Genomic DNA, 20,722 nt, shown 5'->3' with positions numbered 1-20,722 from the left:
GATGAGGAGTGACGAGTATGCAGTCCACGAAATTCAAGCAGATCCCATTCAATATGATTCCTCTTCCAGTACACAGTCAATTCTGTTTGCAGATAATAGAACCCATTGTTCTGAGCTGATGGGCGTAGAAACCATGAAGTAGGAAATGACCCTTGGTCGAGGTTTGTTGCTAGATGGAGAAGGACTGCTCTTTGTGAGGTGCGAAAAAGGAATCTGCGCAAATTCACCAACACAAGGAATTCATTCACATGTTGTCCTTGCCTTCTAACTTTGCCACTGTTTTTCCCTTTCTGCCTCTTAATCTTTTCGTTCCCTCTTGTCGCCTTCGTGTTGCGGTGGCCCTCCCATTAGGCAATCGTTCAACCTCTCATCGCCATGCCGACAGACGACACGATGAAGCCCAAAACAAATGCCATTGACGACTTCCCAGCTCACTGGAAGGCCACTCTCCTGGGAGAGGAGTTCTGGAAAGACGCTGAAGACTGGAATAAAGACACCAATGCAAAGATCGAAGCTGGTAAGTGCCCTACAAACTCTTTTCTGCAACACATGCCATGATGCTATCCCCGACATATGGGATACTAATCGTGAGCTTCTCTCCAAGTAGAGCACGATCAGAGCCTCCACACAAGATTTCCCTTCAACATTGGACCGGAACAGACGCCTCGTGCGCCAGCTATTATCGTTACCAGCCCCGATTCGGACGCGGTAGTCGAGGAGGCAGAGATAGCAACCCTCGAGAAGAGAAGCCGACGCTTTAGCATGAGCGATGCCTTTGCTCTGAACTCGTTCACTGGACTCAGCAACTCGAGCCTGTTCCATCATTCTCGCTCTCGCTCTCGTTCTAACAATCGTGGCCGTTCCTCTAGTGCTAAGCCTGAAGCTCGCCGCTCGAACTCGCTGATTAGATCGACTTTCAACAGGATGAGCGGTATCAGGAAAGAGCTAGACGAAGACGAGGAGGAGGTTGAGCTCAAACTTGAGGAGCCTCTTATCCCCACGTTCACTCCTGACCAAGCGACTCCCGCGAACCCTCTCATGGAGTTCCGTGGTGGTGCTCTCTGGGCGGCCCTCCCCAAGGACCGTCGTACCCTAGGATTAGATGTTTTCTGGCCAGTTCCCCAGGACGAAGACAAGGTTGGAAAGGGAGACGTACAGAAACACGCGGAAGAGGAAGAAGAAAAACAGCCTACTATATTCCCAATTGAGGAAATGGCTCCCCTCTGCATGTTCCGTAACCTGCGCATCCTGAAGATCACCGGCATGATGCAGTCCTACCAGATGTACATCTTCCAGGCGGCATGGCTGAACACCAACCTCGAAGAGCTTGAAATCGGAATGGCCCTTTCACCCCGCCTCCGCCGTGGCTACAAATGGCCGTACATCAAAGGCGGTTGGAAGCTCAACAAAACTACCATGGAAGAACCTGTGTACTAGTAAGTCTCGGCACCCCATCATACCAACGTCTAAAGCCTCAAAAGATCTAACTCTAGCCTTCACATAGCGGCACTGGCGAAGGATCCCTCCTCTACAAAGTCGGGGTCGGCGAATACCTTGACAAAATGTGCCTCGAGAAAGCAAAGATCCGCGCTATGGCAATGGGCAGCACTCGCAACCGTCTCTCCATCCGTACCCTCGTCCTAACCGGTGTCGTCGTCGATGCAGACCCCTTTCTGCACTGGTTCGATCCAAAGCGCCTGAAGTGTATCCACTTTAAGGATAACTGTGTTGACGCGGGCTTCTATCTTTCGCATTGTATGAAGAAAGTCTCGATTTTGTTCCCGCGCCAGATTGAGCAGCCAGTTGTTCGTGGCAGAAGCGTCAATCCATTGAGTGAGCTGAAAGTTATTCAACTCAAGGGTGGGAAGAAGGTCGGCGAGATTCCGTACCGCGGCCCTCAGAGCTTGAAGGAGAATATTCCGATGAATGTGCCCGTTTCTAACAACAGTGCGAAGAAGAAAAAGGACGAGAAGGATAAAGATGTTGCGGGTAGCACTGAGATTGGAATTGCTATGTAAGACCTTCGCAGACAACTCGGGCTTCAGCTGAAGGGGTATTGGTTTGGAGTGGTTGGGGGAGAAATGAGGTCGCTATGAGAGCTTCTTGATGATATCTTGAGGGTATTTAACGGCTTAGATACCTTCCCACACTGATCCAATGGACTCGAGCTTGAATGACAAGACGCAAATTTGATATCCATCCCTGCTTTTCAATCCCCTAATGCACAAACTAACCAGCGCCAAACACGCTCTGCGTCGTCACAATTTCTCGCATGACTCCGATACTCCCAGGGAATTGACTGTCCACGCTTGCCCATCAACGTACTAACAAAGTGCAGTTACAGCGTCAGTTATTCAATGATGCTGAGACCCGTGGCTCCGGGAGACTTCTGGGGATAGCTCTATGAGCGCTGTATCCGCGGAGCGCCCGTCCGAGCCAGGCAAAGACACCCCGTTGTTGGTTGAGACTATCTGCTCAGGGACAACATCTGCCAGAGGGGTCGCACTCGATGCTTGAACATGATTTGGCTGTAAGCCCTCGTCATCCGTTGTACTACCTGTCCAGCTTGTAGCAACTGCGGTCGAAGACGTACTTGCTTCCGAAGGCTGAGTCTGGACCTGATAATGGTTGTCCGGTTCGTTGACGGCGGGTGTTGCGGATGCATTGGGATTCGCCTCCGCTTCGACATCTGCATCCGCATCGTAATTTGAACTTGCCTCTGGAGTCCTTATTTCGCTCACGGACGTTCCTCCATCATTCTGGCGCCATCTGTTGCCTGTCCGTCCTGGAACGTAGAGAATGTTACGCGCGTGTAGAGCACGAGGTCCGGTACCGTTCCGTCGACCACGGCCACGCGGTCGCCAGGTTGCGGTTCGGTCACGGGAGGTCATAGTCTAGAAGTCGATTAGCCAAGCTTGTGCATCACCCACAAACGGAATCACGGCGCTGCTTACCACAGAGCCAGTGGCCACGATGGTCACGTCGTTCGGAAGGGTGATCACCGTCCGTCGTCCGACACATTCAACTATAACACCCCCAACGCCGCTATTGTCCGCATAATACCACTGTAGGTTGGGCTGAACTTCATCTGGCTAAGAACTGTGTTAGCTGTTGATACCATGATACTAGAGCGCTCTCGATGAGGTAGGGTAGCGCTCGATGCAAAGATCTGACGTGATCCCGTAGAAAGTACGCCTCTGGAGATCACAGACTCGAGGTCTCAGGGTGCATGTGCTCACCATCCTGCTATGTCAGTTTTTAGGAACAGAAAGGGTGGCTAGTGTTGACGCTTGATGGGGAAAGAGATAGACGATGGCCCGATTGATGGGTAGAAGTAGCGATGGGATCAAGATCTGGATGAGGCGTCGAAAATCTGGGAGACCGTTCAGCGTTCAACACGTCTGGCCCGGAGGGGTGCCTGCCGATTTTGGACGATGACTCAGAATTCCAAGGTTATTCCCTCGTCTTCCTTGTCCCGTGTCGTGTATGGGAGCAGATATACTACTAGAATCCCAGATTCAGTGCCAAATTCACAGGCATAATATGCGTGTCTGAGGTGTAGAGGTCTGTAGTGACCTGGATGCTAACTGAACCCGTCCCCGAACAGGCACTGGAAAGGATATATTAATACTTACCAGATGTAATGTCACCACATCTCTGGTCTGAACAGCTGAGAAGTAGGGTGCCTTAGGCGTAATTCCGGCGATGTTGGGGCCGCATGGGTAGTAGCGACCAGCGAGGTACAGAATCAGTTGGAGGGAATGATTAGCAGTGTAGATTTTCAGGTACTTGGAGTGTCTTGGGCGGGGATTATCGGCTGATCGGTTAGACCAAGTATGTGTATATCAGTCTGATTCTATAATGGAGCTCCGGCCTTGGCAGTCAACCTTTCCCACCAGGAAGAGAGCTCAGACCGAGAAGCTCAGCCAACAACGCGAACTATCGATAATATGCCTCTGGTATTTTGTGTATTCATCTTGAAGCTTGCTGTAGGACCGAGTTTGGAACAGGATCAGCTGATTTGTACCCAACTGGAGTTCATGTTCGTAGAAATGATTCACTGTAGTGGTAAAAACACTGGGTGAAGGTTTCGATGACTTGAGCACTTCAGAGACACTCTCGAGCCGTGCCATCGTTGCTGTGATGTAGGAATTTCATGCTGGATGTTGGATGAGCTGACGTTGTTCCCCTCTGACAGAAAACCAAGACAGTTAATGGAGTTAATCATGCTTGTACAAGCGGGATGCTTTCTTGGCTGCAATGAAAAGACGTCCTCCCTCTAATGCCTATAAGCATGTGGCTAGCCATGAGATAGATGAGATCGACCCAATCTGGGCACCCATGCGAGCCCGAGAGCAGGCTACCTACGGTCTTGCCTGCGTCTGCTGAGGAGGATCAAAGCTTATTGCGTGCTGGATACGTGCCAAGACCACCACGAATGCTTGGATTGGTTCGGAGGACGACCAAGGCGCCCTGCTCAAACAAGCGAGTGCTTAGCTGTCAAGAGCTAAATTCAACGACCTCGAGAGGATAAGAATGGTGCTTGCCCTCCTCTGTGGTCCATAGTCGCATCTCTTCGGGCTTTTGCTGAAGATTGAGTGAACTGTTAGTCTGGGCCGCCAGCCCTCTCTTGCATATGCGTCTTACTTCGAAGCTAAATACATCTTTGAGCCCACCGTTCGCCGTGCTAGAGGTAAGTGAAACAGCCCTGTCGCTCTGACTTCCCCTGTCTTTGCATCCAGAAGCGGTATCGGAGCGATGGGGCCCAACCTCAGAAACTGAGACCTGCCAGATCGCGATAGCGGAAAAATTTCCCAACTCGCAACGGTGCTCAAACAAATGTGAGGCAGAAGCAGCGGCTCATTATTATTGAGACAGAGAACCCAAAAATGCTCATCAATTGGAGCCCCTCTTTCATGTTCCTCCCATGCCTTTCGCCTTTCCTCCGGCTCCCCCATCTTGGAGACTTCGCCATGCATGCCTCGGGACTCCAGGTTCGGAACAGGAAGTGATGGAGACATTTGGCCAAATAGAGTCCGCCATTATTGAACAAGAAATGCCGAACGACGCCTGGCTGCTTCGTCCCGTGGGGTAACACCACTCGCTGTGGATATTGATTGACACCTCGTGGCGCTTCAATCTCCGCACTCGTTGGACATGAACATGGATTGGCTGAGACAGCAGGGATATGGAGCATGAACTCACAAGCTGGGGATTGGAGAACGATAGCTGCGTCACATCGCGCCATTACTCGTCCCACCTGCGGACCGTCCTCTTGTCACACGAGTCCTTTATCGATCGATTGACGAGTGGGGTGAGGAATCGCGCCCTCGAATCTCGAGTGAAAAGCCCGGAATACCAGCGCACAGTGTCGCGCGACCCGACTCGACTCCCGGCCTTCTCGCTTGGAATTGGGATTTTTTCTTATCCGGTCCCTTGGTCAAAGCGTTTACGTTACCTAACACCTTCCGGATGCGTCTTGTCGGAGGTCGCAGAGACTGCTGAGGCCATTTCTGCGTGTGCGCCCGATTTTACTCCGCGGGACCAGGAAGTCAAAGAGTAGCTTGCTAACTTCTCTGGCGACACTTGGACTTGGGCAATACAACGTCGCTCGGCCAACAAGGGGAGGAAACATGATGGCAAGAAATAGTGATGAACGGCGCGAGGCCGCCTTCTTCCGGCGAACTCCGGCAAGTCGCCATGCGACCCAAACTATCTTTGTCCAGCCTCCGAGAACTCCTCCTCATTGGTTCACAGAAAAGAGAGCCGAATCTGTGAAAGGCTTGACTCTGCTTGACACTCGCTCATAGTTTGAACCTGGGTTACATCGGTGATTAGTTCTTCTTTCGGACCAAGTTTCAACAGGGTCACTTTTATTTCGTTCTCATTATGTTCTGGAGGCACTGAATCCTAGAGAAGAGGGTCCCGCCGTGGTCCCATTTTGCCTCCCACTATAATATATTCTGAGTCGCGTCGGTCTCATCTTTGACTTTCTTTCCTACCTTCTCTGCATCGGTACCTCAAACTCAAGTCGTGCGACATTTGGAGGATCTCCCTTCTCAGTCCTCGTCAAGATGTCTACCGCAGACCATGGTGTCGAGGCCACTCAGTGAGCTCCCCTTCCTTTCTTCGCCGTTTCTTATTATGCGCTTCGTGCGCTTCCACCGCTTGCTTCCAGATGCTATTCAGCCTGCTCGACTGTTCCAATGTCTCGCTAACATGCCTTCAGGCCAGCTCTAAGCGCCGATAATGGCGTTGCCCATCACCCCATGACTGAGAAGGACCAGGTCATCGGCCAGTCAGAGAAGGCCCTCTCTGTCACTCCCGATGGTGAGGAACCTAACGATGAAGAGATGAAATCACTCCGCCACACTGCGGAGAACCTGCCTATGTCGGCTTGGCTTGTTGCTATCGTCGAATTGTGTGAACGTTTCACTTACTACGGCATGTCCGGGTTGTTCCAAAACTATGTTCAGCGTCCGTTCGACGGAAGTCAGGGACGTGGTGCTCTTGGCATGGGCCACCAGGGAGCTACTGGGTTGACCACTTTTTTCCAATTCTGGTGTTACGGTAAGTCGTCTGCGGTACTTCAAGATCGGCTTGGGCGCTAATGTATCTCCAGTCACGCCCATCCTTGGTGCCGTTATCGCTGACCAGTACCTCGGGAAATACAAGACCATCGTTCTTTTCTGTGGCGTCTACCTGGTCGGCTTGTTGATTCTAGTTTGCACGTCTATCCCTGCCGCTCTAGCCAATGGTGCCGGTCTCGGAGGATTTATCGCCGCCGTCCTTATAATTGGTTTGGGAACAGGTGGAATCAAGAGTAACGTTGCTCCTCTTGTAGGTCCCAGTCCTGTCTCATAAGACTTCACCCACTCATGCACCCTCCATCTAGATCGCGGACCAATACAAGCGCAAAAAGATGGCTGTCAAGACCACGAAGAAGGGTGAAAGAGTCATCATTGACCCTGCTCTCACTATCCAACGCATCTACATGATCTTCTATGGCGCCATCAACGTTGGATCTCTCTCGCTACTGGCCACTCCTTATATGGAGCGAGACGTTGGATTCTGGTCTGCTTACCTGCTATGCCTCTGCATGTTTGCCGCCGGTACTCTGGTCGTTATTTGTGGACGGAAGTACTATGTGGTCCGTCCTCCCCAGGGTTCAGTCATTACGGACGCTTTCAGGGCTCTTTGGATCATGGTAATCAACCGCAATATGGATGCGCCAAAGCCGACATGGCAGGCAGAGAACGGTGGCAACAGGACGAACCTTCCCTGGGACGACCACTTTATTGACGAGCTAAAGCGTGCGCTCGTTGCATGCCGTGTATTCTGCTTTTATCCTATCTACTGGGTTGTTTACGGCCAGTTCTCGAGCAACTTTGTCACCCAGGCCGGTCAGATGCAAGGACACGGCATTCCCAACGATCTCATGCAGAATTTCGATCCAATCTCCATCATTGTGTTCATTCCCATCCTCGAGACACTGGTGTACCCACTACTCCGCCGTATGCACATCCCGTTCCGCCCCATTTCCCGTATCTCGTTGGGATTCATCGTCGCTTCCCTGGCCATGATGTACGCGGCCATCGTCCAGCATCTTATCTACTCGGCCGGCCCATGCTACGACTCGCCTCTGTGCGATGCCTCGGTCGTCGACGGAACGGCCCAGGGCAACCGCATCCACATCGCGATCCAGACCCCAGCCTACATGTTCATTGGTATCTCTGAGATCTTCGCCTCCGTGTCTGGGTTGGAGTACGCCTACACCAAGGCCCCGCCCTCTATGAAGTCGTTCGTGCAATCGATGTACCTACTCACGAACGCTTTCGGCTCCGCCCTTGCCGAAGCCTTAACTCCAGCGGCCTATGATCCGGCCATCATGTGGATGTTCGCTGGGCTCGCGATCGCCTCGTTCTCCGTTGGTGTCATCTTCTTCGCCATCTACCGCCACCTCAATGCTCAGGAAGACGCCATGAACGCGCTCGACGCTGACGATCCAGACGTCCCTCCCCCGCGGCGTGGTGAGAAGAAGGAAGAGAACTGAGTTTGCTCGACGGCCATGTAATTATTCCCGGCCGTGCCAGGAGCTGAGCCACGGCCGCGGGGCATGTCCCTGTGCGACGTGTGCATAACGCACCCTGCGAACGACGACAATATTCATGATGTATATATAATTCTACTCCTACATACAGAATACTTGCTGCCTCACGCACGTAAGACTCAGTGATAATTCCCCGTCCCACGAGGGAAAAGTTTCAATGGACGTGTGAAGGAAGGAAATCACAAGTATAACACGTACAAGCCGCCGCCCACCGCGAACGACGGGAAAGATAAAACTCAGAGTTCATGGCGGCAATTTTCGCCCAGCTCCACCGACCGACGGGTTAATCTTGGCCGTTCCAAGGTGGCTTGTAGTACCAGAGCCAGACGAGGTGCCAGGCTCGGTGGCGGAATTCCGGGGCACAATTCCACTTTTCGAATTTTTCGCGACGGCATTATCATTGAATACTAGTACCTAGGTACGTACTGTGCACGACGGAGATTGTTGGAGGGTCCAACTTGAAGACTCCAGAATTTCAACCGTGATTGGCGCTTGAGGCTGCGGGTGCGTTGTGCGTGCTCGACCCGTGGTCCCGTTCCTGGCAGTACCAAGGAACCTAGTTCCCGTTATCCAAATTGGATGGGGCTGGATTTGTTGGATGCAGGTGGAAGCTCTCGTTTTCGTTCATACCTAGGCATAATTTTAATTTTATGAGCATTACATGTACGACTCTAGCTGCCTATTTCTATGCACGGGGTCGAAAGTCACGAGTGCGAGGGGGGCTTTGCGGATAGGAAAGGGTCCTCCCGATAACAACCCATCGAGTTGTCTTTTATGAGACCCGGACTTGAGGCGAGGACAAACGGAACGTTTGTGAAGTTTGTCCATTAGGCAGCAGATGTCGAGTGGATTCTTTTCGAGTCTACGTTCGGAAACTTGGTGTTGTCGAGGAGGTACCTTACGCACGCATGGCTCTCTTGAATGAGAGAGGGCTTGATATCGCGCTAGAACGGGAAGACCTGCCTTGAAGACCGTAATATGCCTTCAAATTGGCGGAGGACTCGATGAGGCAGAGAAGTTCACCCGAACGCTGGAGTTCAACCAAAGGCGGCATGGGCATGATATCAATTCACATTGAGCACCACATGCCTAGAAGTGCACTCCTCGCAGGGTCAATGGGGGAGGGTTGAGGAACTGGAACTCCGGGCATTGAAGTTGCGCAAGCGTGTACTCGGGCCGGAACATGGGATACTATACCTAGCATTATCCACCTTTCCCGCATTTCTAGCACGTGGGGAAATTTGGCAGGAGCGACGAATACCACCAACAACTACTCAGTATTCGCGGCTAGGCACCCTTGTCGAACAAACCTGTCAATCCGATCGTTATGGTTTCTTGTTTCTGGGTGTGAACACTTCCTGTCGTTAATTTTAACTCCTCTTGCGGTGATCAAAAGAAGTCGGACGGAATGGGCACAACGGTAGAATTCGCGGCGCGCGCATTTGGGAAAGCGGGGAAAGTTTCGAGCCGAGGGTCTTCTCACAATGGCGTCGATGAAGAATATGATATGACATATACACACCTGAAAACTGGCGGAGTTGGCAGCGCGAGCAATCACAATCACGGAGGAGGTGTTTGGGGCACAGCATCCCCATACCGTCGCCTTCATGTCTGATTTAGCATTGGAATGACGGCGTCGAGAACGGTGAGGCAGAAGAACCCGAAGGACAGATGCTAGAAACCCAAAAAGAGAGAATGCATTAAAGCATCCGCGATCCTGGCGAGCATGAATAATCTGGAGGGTGTATACAGGAGACAAGGCCGGTGGGAGACAAAGAAGGGAGCAAGCAATGAGGATCCAAGTGAAACAGCAGGGACGAGAACTCAGACATCCCAGGGTCCTCGAGAAAATGCGCGAGCTCGCCTGCACCTGGCGTGGTGCCAGGAGGTGGAAGATGCTCAATTTCGTCGTGGGGTGCTTGGTCCAGACCACATCAGGATCAAGCTTGTGTTGCGGAGCTGGCTCGAGGCAACAGAGAACAGCTTGGCAAAGCCGGGACGACCGTGGCTTCGAGACCAACTCAAGCCGAGGGCGCTGTTTGACAGAGCTCGAAGCTTCACACGACGCCCAAGGAGTTCGAGAAAGCTTGGAAAAATCTCGCGAGATGGGGACGAAGCCGTGGTCTTTTGGGGGTCGTGGGACGTGGCTGTGTCACGGCAGATCATATGACGAGGCCAATAAAAGGCGAAACGTCACTGCCTCTTCTCAGGCATCCAAATATTGAGGATATAGATAGAAACAGATGAGGGATCGATAGTTCGAGCCTCCAGTTCCTGATTATTGCTTCTTATCTTCCGATCACAGAACGTTCTTGTTTGTTTCACCAGAGCTTGACAAAAGGGGGCCAACGGGACTTGACGATCACCGCCCCGTCACGTCTGTGCTCCGCAAAGCCCCTTATTGAAGCACAGCAATTTCCCCTTGCACACCGCGCAAGAGAGAAATTTCAGGGACCTGATCAAAGAGACCCTTCCTCTGGGAGCCAGCCAGCTTTGCGACTGGAATTGAGCCATCAATTGGCCCGGTGCAACGTGCCTTTTGCCAGCCAGCGCCAAACGGTCAATTCCGCGCCGTCCTGCCACCACTGATTGCTCAGCCTCTCGTCTCGCCTGTCATCACCAAGCTGAGCTGCCGCCGTCAAATTTCTCCTTCATTTCCCATTCTTCTCATCCTGCGCACTGTCGCTTCACCTCTTTCCCTGAACAGCCTTCTCCTCTGTGGTATTCTCTTTCTGATTTTTTTTTTTTTTCGCCGGCTGCTGTCGCCTTTCGCGGTTTACCAACCCCGGTCGCTGTTTCGTGTTCTTCCGACGACATATCCCTCTTTCCGCAGACCCGACAACGGCCCCTCGACAACGTTCTTGTCTCGAATTACTGCTCCACGGTTGTGTGGTTTCTAATTACTGATACTAAAATCCATTCAATTTCATGATATTTTCACAATGAGCGTGAGTTTGGCCTTGAATTTTGCGTTGCACCTCGCGTCCCTGAGATCCCGATGCTCCCCGTCAAGACGTTTCAGGTGTTCTGTTGTCACGTCTTGCTAACTGTTATGCAAAGTACAACCAGCAACCCAGTTATGCCGATCGCCCTGCCTACGGTGCAGGCTACGGTCAAGACCAGTACTCCAATGCTGAGCACGGATACGGCGGCGGGAGCTACGGTAGGCCCTCCTCGCTTTTTTCGAGCGCGAACCCGTATGTACTGACAAAATTGAATTTCCAGAGATGAACTCGCAGCCCGCCGACCCTACTACGCTGCTGAACAAATGCAGGGACATCAATGATGGTATCCGAGAGGTCAAGACTAAAAGGGAGGGACAGCTCGCCGCCGCCCAGAACGCGTTGCTGGAGTCAAACACAGGAAGGGAGGATCAGTCCGCCCGTCAAGCTCTTGACTACGTTCAGTCTGAGATCATGGCCAATTTCCACAAACTTCGAGAAGACTTGCAGAAGATCAAGAGTACCCCGGGATCTAACCAGACCCACGTTCAGAACCAACTTGATGTCACGAGTCGCAACTTCCGCGCCGAAATGGAGCAATACCAAAAGAACCAGTCGGAATTTCAAAAGCGTCTAAAGGAGCAAGTCCGTCGACGGTACCAGATCGCCAACCCGGAAGCTTCTCCCGACGAGATTGATCAGGGTGTTGAGAACATTCTGGCCGGCACGGAACAAAGTTTCCAGGTGAGGAACGACTGAGGTCCCATCCTGGATTCGTTACTGATCCTGCTCCAAGGTTGCTGGTGCCCGGACTAAGAGGGCCAATGACGTGCGACAAGCCGTTTTGGAGCGTTCCGCCATGATTAAGAAGCTTGAGCAGGGCACGATAGAAATTAGTGAACTCATGCAACAACTGGATATGACGATTGCTCAGCAGGAACCAGCTGTCGAGCAGATCAACCGTGGCGCGGAGAGCGTTGCTCAAGATCTCGGACGTGCCAACACCCAGCTTGGACATGCCGTCGATAGTGCGCGCCGGGCGCGGAAGTGGAAGTGGTATGCGCTCATCATCATCAGTAAGTATTATCGGTTCACTATACCAAGTCTCCTAGTCATGGGGCTGATCGCGGTTCTCTTACAGTTATTATCATTGCCATCATCGTGGGTCTTGCTGTCGGTCTCAACCAGTAATCAATCCCCCAGGCATGACCTGGATGAACCTCTGTCGCATCTATCAAGAGGCTGTCGCCTTTGACTGCTCCTCCCTACTGTTGCTCTACGATTCTGCTTAGCATCCTGTTCGAAACGAATTTGCTCTTGGCCGGTCTGGTTATGCGCGTATTGATTCCGTGATGGTCACACAACATGCTGCACCGCGAGGCCCCTAACTCCCTTGACTGGTATTTCCTTTTTGTATTCTCCAGCTCTGCCACGTCGTTGCTCTTGCTTTTTCCCCTATGTTCGAAAAGCACTCCTACGGTGACTGCCTTTTCCATGCACCCCTCCCCGTCCCATATCGCGTTGATGACTACGTGCGGCTTACATCCCCCGCATGTAAGTTAGCACTCCTCATTAGGACCTGTTGGCTAGTCTGGGCGTGGTATTGGCCTTGTATATATTAGAGTCTCTTCGCTTGGTACTTTCCCTTGGCGCTAGAACCATGTAATAATCAACCGTCTAATAAATTTAACATCTTTCCTAACAGGGTATATCGTAGCACCACTTCCTCAAATCATGGAACCAGAAAGATCTTTGCGGCGAAAGCCACAATCACGCCTGCGTCTGCCTCTCCTTCTCCCTCTCTTCCTCCTCCGGCGTCTTCGTCTTCAATTGCAGCGCATGGATCCCCCCTTCCTGACTCATTTCTTCTTTCAATAACGCGTATACCATCCGATGTCTGGCAGCTTGGAGCTTAGACTGGAAAGAGTTCGACGTAATCGTTACACTAGCCACGCACTCGTCAACCCAAGCCTGTTATCGCACTCGTGACAGAGGGAGGGGCGGGAACCGGTATCACGCACTGGAAATGAGTCTCCTTCGACGTCGACCCGCGCATCGGGGCATGGTGCGCGTGGAGGTGCGAGTCGTTACGGATTATTAATGTGGACGGGTTGAGTGCCGTTGTGATCTAGAAGAAGAATATATCCCTCAAAATCAGTTAAACTGCAGGCAGGTGGATCCGTGCAATGAAGGGGGGACGTAACGTAACGTACCTTCTCCCTCATGAGATCTTCCATTGGAGTCGTTGATGCGGAGGCCATTCTGGGGATGGTCGTTGAGAAGGGGCGGCGGGGGAAGACCAGGCCGGAGGGGGTGAGGCGGGGCATCTATATTTTATGAAGAGGGGAGGATTATAAGGAGAGATGCGAAGCGGGTATTGACAACTGAACGGGCGGGGGAACCTGATAATGGGATGGACTGGCTGGCTGGTGGTCATTCGATTTTATCGTGATCGGATTGGCACCAGGGAGAGAGCTGGGTTGCTGTTTTGGGAATGGTTCAAAGTGCTCTCGCTACAGCAAGGAACAAAATATTCTTTTTCGAAGCTTGACGACTTTATTCTTCTACTGTCACTGAGGTGACTTGCTTATATGATGGTCCTACGAAATCGGACGCATTGGATGATTTTCAATAAAATATAACCTCCCTCGGTGCACCGAGCACACTCCGCAAACCTTCGATCCGCAAATTTCCATGACATCAAGCAGTTCCATCTCCTGTCAATAGCTCTGAGACCATGCACCTCCCACTCTAATCCTTCCCACAATGCACCAACGCACACTCCTCTCCGTCGCTCGGAGACCAAATTCCAAATTCAACCCCATCTACACCTGCAAATCATGCAGAACCCGCCTCATCTTACAGCGATCCCTCGGAACACTCCCTAACCTCCCTCTCTTCCGCGCCCTGAAAACCCATGACCCCGCTAGTCTCGCCGTCGTCCATAACCCCTCGCTCCGGTCCTTCACGTACGGGAACCTCGTGGCAGACGTCCTCGCCGCACAGGACCGATTACTCCGGAAGACCGGATCGCGACGCGATGGGAGCACGAGTGGGAGTAGGTTGTCCGGGGAGCGGATCGCGTTTCTGGCGGAGAATAGCTATGATTACGTGGGTACTGTTTTCTTGACTCCGCAGCGCTTTTTTCCTCCGCGTTGGTATTTGAGTGTGGTCATTGTGGGCTGACGATGCCTGAAGTAATGCTTCTATCTATCCTCGCTAGCGATGCGATTGCTCTCCCTCTTTCGCCGGCGTTCCCGAACCACGAGCTGAAGTATATCCTGGATAATTCGCGGGCTGGGATGTTACTTGCTACGGAGAGGTATGCGGATAAGGCGAGAGATATTATGAAAGAGGGATTGGATCGAGAGCCTATATTTGACGTGCGGGAGAAGATTATGGCCGGCGCTGCTAGCGTTGGGACAGTGAAGTTGCAGGGCATGGATGGGAGGAGCGGGGGTATGATGCTGTATACATCTGGGACTACGAACCGGCCGGTATACCTCCTAAACACACAGATACTGGAGAGGTGGTGCTAACGTGAATTAGAAAGGCGTTTTGATCCCGCAGTATGCGCTTGCAGCGCAGGCGGCGTCCTTGTTAGAGGCGTGGAAGTGTAGACCGAGTGACCGGCTCCTGCATCTTCTCCCCCTGCATCACATCCACGGGACGGTAAACGCGATTATTACACCCATTCTTTCCGGCTCCTCGATCGAGTTCATGTTTCCGTTCAATCCGACTCCCGTTTGGAAGCGGCTTGCCGATCCGTTCTTACCTGAGGGCACGACGAAAGACAAGATTACATTCCTTACTGCCGTTCCTACGATCTATAACCGGCTGTTGTCGACGTTCTCTAATCTTCCTCCCGAGATCCAGGAGGCAGCGAGAATCGGAATCTCCCCGGAACACCTCCGCCTGAATATCTCCGGCTCCGCGGCGCTGCCCACCCCGACCAAGAAAGCATGGCAAGATCTCAGCAATGGAAATGTGCTGCTCGAACGTTACGGAATGACCGAGGTCGGCATGGCTCTCAGCTGCGGCCTCGATTTCGCAGACCGCGTCGACGGCAGCGTTGGTTGGCCTTTGCCCTCGGTGGAAGTTAGGCTAGTCGACACAGACACCAACGAAGTGATCAAACCGGGCGAAGAGTATGATGGCAGCGGACGCGCGCGAGAAGGAGAGATCCAACTACGCGGTCCGACCATCTTCCGTGAATACTGGGCTAACGAGACAGCCACGCAAGAATCTTTCGTCGAGGGTGATGACAGAAGGGGGCAATGGTTCAAGACTGGCGACGTTGCGACACGACGCTTCGTCGACGATGCCGGAAAAGGAACCAGCGGCGACTGGGCTAAGGGGCCAATGTACTTCATCCAAGGCCGGCGCAGCGTCGACATCATCAAAACCGGGGGCGAGAAGGTCAGCGCTCTCGAGGTCGAACGAGAATTGCTGTCGCTGTACGTGCTCCACAACAAATGCCCCTCTACGTCATGCTGCAGTGTACTAACCTGTCTAGCCCGCAAATCTCGGAAGCCGCCGTCGTCGGCCTCCCCTCCGAACAATGGGGGCAGAAGGTTGCCGCTGTTGTTGCTCTCAACACCGAAGTCGCTGCAAATACTGGTCGCCTTGGGAAGCCCTGGGGCCCAATGGATATGCGACGCGCCCTGAAGGACCGTCTGGCGAGCCACAAGCTTCCGCAGGAGATGAAGGTTCTTGAGGGAGCCATTCCAAGAAACGCAATGGGGAAGGGTATGTGTCCATCCTTCCAACGTCTCAACGAGGCTCGCTAACTTTGGGCAGTTAATAAAAAGGCTCTTGTCCGAGACGTCTTCGGGGTTTAGCCGGCCCAGCATTGTTTCAGCCGTCTCCGTTTCATGTAAAAGAGTCCCATTTCCCTTCGTGTCCCATACGGCCCATCAACATTGCATCAAAATTCCGATGAAGATAGACGAAATAATGATGACTTTCTTCCCTGCTGCTGATGAGGGAGATCCCAGTCCCGCGATTGCAATCGATAAACAAAAACTGGATTGGACTGAGAAAATCCCTTGGCCAAGCCGGCACTGACCTCCGCGTTTCTTGGCTCTGCGCCAGAGTCGCACCGATACAATCTTCCTGGATGGACGCTGGTCTTACCAGATCAGGCACGGAGCACAACAAGCCCCATCTCTCGAGCCGAGTCTTATCTCGTCTCGGCTGACACAGACCTGCACAGATTCTTCACGTTCCAAGACTAACCCCACACGGACCCCCCGCAGATTCGCTTTTCTGCCCTGTAGATCCCAATCTACCACGGTTTCATCAGGATATGAAACGGACACGGAAACACGAGCTGCCCCAAATTGCTGTTTCGTTACGGGCCGGCGGACCGATTCAGCAAGGAGCACGCTTTTGAGTTCACCAACACGAACCTCTCTCCAATGGACCGAAAGTATAAATGGAGTGCGATCCGTCCCTCTCACAAGCTCCCCAGCCGAAGCATCTCTTCTTGACTCTTGCCATCACACAATGGGTCGAACTCTCGCCGCCGCCGCCGCCCTCGCGGCAGCTCTCCCTCTCATCTCCGCCCAACAGATCGGCACCCCAGAGAGCCGTCCACCCCTCGACACATGGAAGTGCACGCACGCCAAAGGCTGCGTGAAGCAGAACACCTCCATTGTCATTGACGCCGGCACCCACTGGATCCACGAAATCGACGGCGAAACCTCTTGCACCACCTCCGACGGCCAACTCGACCCCGACCTCTGCCCCGATAAGGAGACATGCGCCGCAAACTGCGTCATCGACGGCATCACCGACTACGCGTCCCACGGCGTTGAGACTGACGGCGGCCGCCTCACCCTAACACAGTACGTCGAGGAAGATGGTACGCTGACCTCCGTCTCGCCGCGCGTCTACCTCGTCGCCGAGAACGAAGACTACGAGGCCCTGCAGCTCCTCAACCAGGAACTCACCTTTGACGTCGACGTATCCAACCTCCCCTGCGGCATGAACGGCGCCCTGTACCTCTCCGAGATGCTCGCCGACGGTGGCCGCTCCGACCTGAACCCGGCCGGCTCCGCCTACGGCACGGGCTACTGCGACGCGCAGTGCTACGTCTCCGCCTGGGTGAACGGCGAAGCCAACGTCGACAGCAACGGCCTCTGCTGCAACGAGATGGACATCTGGGAGGCCAACTCCCGCGCGGCGGGCTTCACCCCACACCCGTGCACATACGAGGGCGGGGGCCTGTACGAGTGCACGTCGGACGAGGAGTGCGATCCCTCGGGGGAGAACACCGGCGTGTGCGACAAGTGGGGGTGCGGCTTCAACCCGTACGCGCTGGGCGCCCACGACTACTACGGACTCGACCTGGTCGTTGACACGACGAAGCCCTTCACTGTCGTCACGCAGTTCCTGACCACGGACAACACGACTACCGGTGCGCTGCGCGAGATCCGCCGTCTGTATGTCCAGGATGGACAGGTGATCCAGAATGCGGTTGTGCAGGGCGGCGCGAACTCGATCACTGATGAGCTGTGTGCGACGACGTCGAACTGGTTCGATGGGTTCGGTGGGCTCGAGGGCATGGGTACTGCCGTTGGCAATGGCATGGTCCTGGCCATGAGTATCTGGAATGATGCCGCTGGGAACATGCAATGGCTTGATGGTGGGGATGCTGGTCCTTGCAACGCGACTGAGGGTGCGCCGAGCTACATTGAAGAGCATACCCCTGACACCGCGGTTACCTTCTCAAACATCCGCTGGGGTGATATTGGGGCTACCTTCAAAAGTCTATAGATGTGCCTTCGTGCCTTAGGCTGTATAGAGCTCGATATGTGCCATGATTTTTAGAGGCCAAATGCCAATGTCAATTTTGTCTGAAAGGATGTATATCTTGTACGTTATCAGTTAGACGCATTCACTCGTTTTTCCATGACGGCCGTATCCTTGTGCCCTCCAATGCACGGTCTGGTCCCGTGTCATGGTCCCACTTGCGTCCCAGTCACGACAAAACGCTAGCCCAGTTTCCCCAACTGGTTTAATAAAACACCTTGATCTTCCCATCTTGTCCAACCCCATCGCTCTCAATAAGGTCCTCCAACGAAGCCACACGCTCATATCCGTCCGCGTCCAAGGCTACTGCCCGCCCAGACAAGCCTCCCTTCCCACCGACAACAACGCAAGTAAAGATAGTAGACCAACGATTGCCGCCCGCGTGGTAGAATGCCTGCGCAGCAGCCTCCTCACGGCTTCCCGTCCGGACAACCCGGTAGATGTTCTGTCCCGTGGCTGACCTCCCCGCGAGATCGGGGAGGCGATCGCGGCCAGGACTGACCCATCTTCCGTTCCGGCTTGTGTCATACCCCGTGATACTCTGCTGGATGGAGAGGTAGATCAGTGTGGCCCGTGGCTGTTGAGTGGTTCCAGCGTCGGCCTTGACGTGCGTCAGGGTTGACGGTCTGAGGGGTGTCGAGGCCGAGAGGCGGGGTACTTTCAGGCCGACGGGCCTTGGATCTGACAGTGGTCTGAAACTTGGTCTTGGTGGCGCGGAGAGTACTCGGCTGACGGAGGCTGAAATTGTTGCTTCGGGGGTGCTGATGCTGTACCATGTATCCGGACTCCCTTGGGAGAGGAGGGGGAGCCAGTAGGAAAAGTCGAAGGGGGATGCAGGGTGAGTGGCGATATATGCTTCTCTGTTGAATGGGTCTAGGATGACGAAGCGGTCCTGTAGAGCCGGGGTAGGATCACCGGTGGATTCGATAGCTGGGAAAAGGTCGTTGTAAGAAGAAACGAGCTCTTGGATGCCGGGTGGGGAGCGGGAGCGTCCTGGACTGACGGACCGGGACGAGTATCGCGAGACGGCCCGGGGGATGCGACGCGGGCGGATTGGGATTGGTCGGCGGTCGCGACCACGTCTTGGGATGCGACGACGTTCGTCAGGTTCGCCATCGTCTTCTTCCTCAGCGGGAGCGTCTCGCGACGGAGTTTCTTCCAGAGGTGTCTCCTGTGCGGGGTTGGTCTGGGAGCAGGTACACTGCGTGGTGTTTTGGTTCGAAGTAGTATCTACCGACATGGTGAAGAAGGATTCGGGGACTGAGTTGGAGCTCTCCTGAGGGGTAAGAGGAGTCATGCTAGGATGGAAGCTGTCCTGGAGAGTTGAGGACGGGCAGTTGAAGAAGTTGGAATTGAAGAACACGAGACATCTCTCAGATGCGCCAGGCAACAGGCCCAGTGTCTGCCTCCGGGTTGCGGCTGAGTGCGGCTGATGCACAGAGGAGCCAAGCACATTTTTTTTCCATGAATCAGAGCTGGAGTGACCGATTGGATTTGGAAGATATTCTGGACGATCACTCGCCGGTTTGCTTTGTTGTCATATCATGGAATGCACTCCAATCCGCGTCCAATAATCATGATCCTGCCTCGAGGCCGAGGATCTCGCCTGCTCTTCCCTCAACTCATCAATTTGGAGCAGTGTGTGACACTGCTGCCCGTGGCCCAGCTTGACTCTTCCCGGTTGGACCAGTGCTGTCACAAAACGTCTCTGCCCAACGGTGACTCGTGGGGAAGTCCCATCGAGGCCCTCATCCTCGCCATCTTTGATGTTACCGTGAGTACCAATTCAAAATAAACAAAAAAAACTCCCCCCACTCACCTTGAAAGTAGCTCCAGAACCGCGTGACCCAGCCGCGTGGACAGCCATGAGAGACCCCCGATCAAGGGAATCTGCCGTCCAAGCATGTCGAGAGCGTCAAGAACCAACGAGACTAAGCATCTTCGTATCCTTACACAAGTGAAAATGAACAATACAGGCGCCGGTAAAGAGATTCAACTCCGTGTTGTGGTTGCAAATGGAGACGCTGTCAAGGTGTCTGTGTTTTAAGGTTGGCAGGTACAGCTCCAATCCATCGTGCCTTCCTATTTTGGGTTGCGTACTTATCCTAAGTGACAGCGACGCCTTGTATAATTAGCCCAATCCTACTACCCGGAGGGTACTACCAACCATCCTAAGTTCCAACGAGGTCTTAATTACTACCAGTGTTGGAGGTTGAAGTCGAGCATGTAGACTCATTGGAGACGCGTTGGTGAAATATCCATACCCCGAAAGAGAGACAACACCAAAGTCTGCCAATCTGTTCCCTTCCCCAGTGAAGTCGCAACACTCGTCGATATCCTCTCCCCAAGTTGTCTTAAGTCCCCGCAGATATCGCCAGAGGCGCTATCATCGACAAGCTCCTGCACTTGCCGCGCAAGAGCATCAATGCAGCTCTGCTCGATCACGTCCGGACACGACCCCACAGCGGGCTGGATATCGTCTCCCTCAAATGCTTCGCTGGGAGGGTGATTGAAGATAATCGCGCAGCCGGAAAGACCTGATGTGTCGGGGTCATCGGGGGTACCGGGGTAGTACGCTGAGCAATGGGCGTTCTCGTTCTCGGGGACGTCGATGTCTAGTTGCGCCTTGTCGGCGACCTGGACGGTCTTGACGAGGGACATTCCATCTTAGGCTGAAAGGGCGTCGGCGATACGGGCGAGACCAACGTTGCTGTATGTATAATTGGCGAGTCGGCATGCGTATGTGCCGTCTTGCGGGCACCCAAGCTCGTCGCAGCGGACGATATCTGCTGGGAGCTCCTTCCGTACAAATGCGGAGACAAGGAGGGAGAGAATAGTTGATACCTTGAAAGGG

At 53.5% G+C, this 20,722-nt stretch overlaps 10 protein-coding genes across 10 annotated transcripts; 5 read left to right on the top strand and 5 right to left on the bottom strand.

The window, feature by feature from the left end:
- Window positions 1–375: 375 nt before the first annotated feature.
- Window positions 376–2,018, top strand: BJX67DRAFT_383796 (uncharacterized protein; the record flags this gene model as incomplete). The annotated part of the gene is made up of 3 exons (XM_071033527.1): window positions 376–517; window positions 608–1,436; window positions 1,505–2,018. 3 exons carry the CDS (start codon window positions 376–378, stop codon window positions 2,016–2,018), a joined length of 1,485 nt encoding a protein of 494 aa, XP_070883301.1.
- Window positions 1,991–3,100, bottom strand: BJX67DRAFT_361392 (uncharacterized protein). The gene is made up of 2 exons (XM_071029859.1): window positions 2,955–3,100; window positions 1,991–2,894 (listed from the first exon to the last, which is right to left on the bottom strand). Exon 2 carries the CDS (start codon window positions 2,889–2,891, stop codon window positions 2,355–2,357), a length of 537 nt encoding a protein of 178 aa, XP_070883300.1. The 5' UTR covers window positions 2,892–2,894; window positions 2,955–3,100; the 3' UTR covers window positions 1,991–2,354.
- A 1,455-nt stretch (window positions 3,101–4,555) lies between these two features.
- On the bottom strand, window positions 4,556–5,423 carry BJX67DRAFT_361391 (uncharacterized protein). The gene has a single exon (XM_071029858.1). It carries the CDS (start codon window positions 5,246–5,248, stop codon window positions 4,832–4,834), a length of 417 nt encoding a protein of 138 aa, XP_070883299.1. The 5' UTR covers window positions 5,249–5,423; the 3' UTR covers window positions 4,556–4,831.
- Window positions 5,424–6,074: 651 nt separating this feature from the next.
- BJX67DRAFT_373889 (peptide MFS transporter) lies at window positions 6,075–8,053 on the top strand (the record flags this gene model as incomplete). Its single annotated transcript, XM_071031463.1, has 4 exons — window positions 6,075–6,109; window positions 6,230–6,570; window positions 6,623–6,840; window positions 6,896–8,053. 4 exons carry the CDS (start codon window positions 6,075–6,077, stop codon window positions 8,051–8,053), a joined length of 1,752 nt encoding a protein of 583 aa, XP_070883298.1.
- Window positions 8,054–11,052: 2,999 nt separating this feature from the next.
- On the top strand, window positions 11,053–12,243 carry BJX67DRAFT_383793 (syntaxin; the record flags this gene model as incomplete). The annotated part of the gene is made up of 5 exons (XM_071033526.1): window positions 11,053–11,058; window positions 11,171–11,273; window positions 11,336–11,796; window positions 11,849–12,128; window positions 12,194–12,243. 5 exons carry the CDS (start codon window positions 11,053–11,055, stop codon window positions 12,241–12,243), a joined length of 900 nt encoding a protein of 299 aa, XP_070883297.1.
- A 484-nt stretch (window positions 12,244–12,727) lies between these two features.
- Window positions 12,728–13,593, bottom strand: BJX67DRAFT_361380 (BolA family protein). The gene is made up of 3 exons (XM_071029857.1): window positions 13,266–13,593; window positions 13,074–13,180; window positions 12,728–12,997 (listed from the first exon to the last, which is right to left on the bottom strand). The coding sequence occupies exons 1-3, from the start codon at window positions 13,377–13,379 to the stop codon at window positions 12,823–12,825; spliced, it is 396 nt and encodes a 131-aa protein (XP_070883296.1). The 5' UTR covers window positions 13,380–13,593; the 3' UTR covers window positions 12,728–12,822.
- A 20-nt stretch (window positions 13,594–13,613) lies between these two features.
- BJX67DRAFT_223022 (uncharacterized protein) lies at window positions 13,614–16,227 on the top strand. The gene is made up of 5 exons (XM_071025773.1): window positions 13,614–14,167; window positions 14,251–14,549; window positions 14,602–15,509; window positions 15,569–15,801; window positions 15,853–16,227. Exons 1-5 carry the CDS (start codon window positions 13,819–13,821, stop codon window positions 15,891–15,893), a joined length of 1,830 nt encoding a protein of 609 aa, XP_070883295.1. The 5' UTR covers window positions 13,614–13,818; the 3' UTR covers window positions 15,894–16,227.
- On the top strand, window positions 16,228–17,953 carry BJX67DRAFT_223023 (glycoside hydrolase family 7 protein). Its single transcript, XM_071025774.1, has one exon. It carries the CDS (start codon window positions 16,561–16,563, stop codon window positions 17,830–17,832), a length of 1,272 nt encoding a protein of 423 aa, XP_070883294.1. The 5' UTR covers window positions 16,228–16,560; the 3' UTR covers window positions 17,833–17,953.
- A 120-nt stretch (window positions 17,954–18,073) lies between these two features.
- On the bottom strand, window positions 18,074–19,108 carry BJX67DRAFT_383789 (uncharacterized protein; the record flags this gene model as incomplete). Its single annotated transcript, XM_071033525.1, has 1 exon — window positions 18,074–19,108. The coding sequence occupies one exon, from the start codon at window positions 19,106–19,108 to the stop codon at window positions 18,074–18,076; it is 1,035 nt and encodes a 344-aa protein (XP_070883293.1).
- Window positions 19,109–19,919: 811 nt separating this feature from the next.
- BJX67DRAFT_223032 (uncharacterized protein) lies at window positions 19,920–20,722 on the bottom strand. The gene has a single exon (XM_071025775.1). The coding sequence runs from the start codon at window positions 20,527–20,529 to the stop codon at window positions 20,101–20,103; it is 429 nt and encodes a 142-aa protein (XP_070883292.1). The 5' UTR covers window positions 20,530–20,722; the 3' UTR covers window positions 19,920–20,100.

This window comes from Aspergillus lucknowensis (genome assembly GCF_044049455.1).
Source record: "Aspergillus lucknowensis strain CBS 449.75 chromosome Unknown BJX67scaffold_41, whole genome shotgun sequence".
Lineage (NCBI taxonomy): Eukaryota > Fungi > Ascomycota > Eurotiomycetes > Eurotiales > Aspergillaceae > Aspergillus > Aspergillus lucknowensis.
The sequence above is the reverse complement of the archived record's forward strand: the minus strand, read 5'-3'. Positions and strand labels throughout refer to the sequence as shown.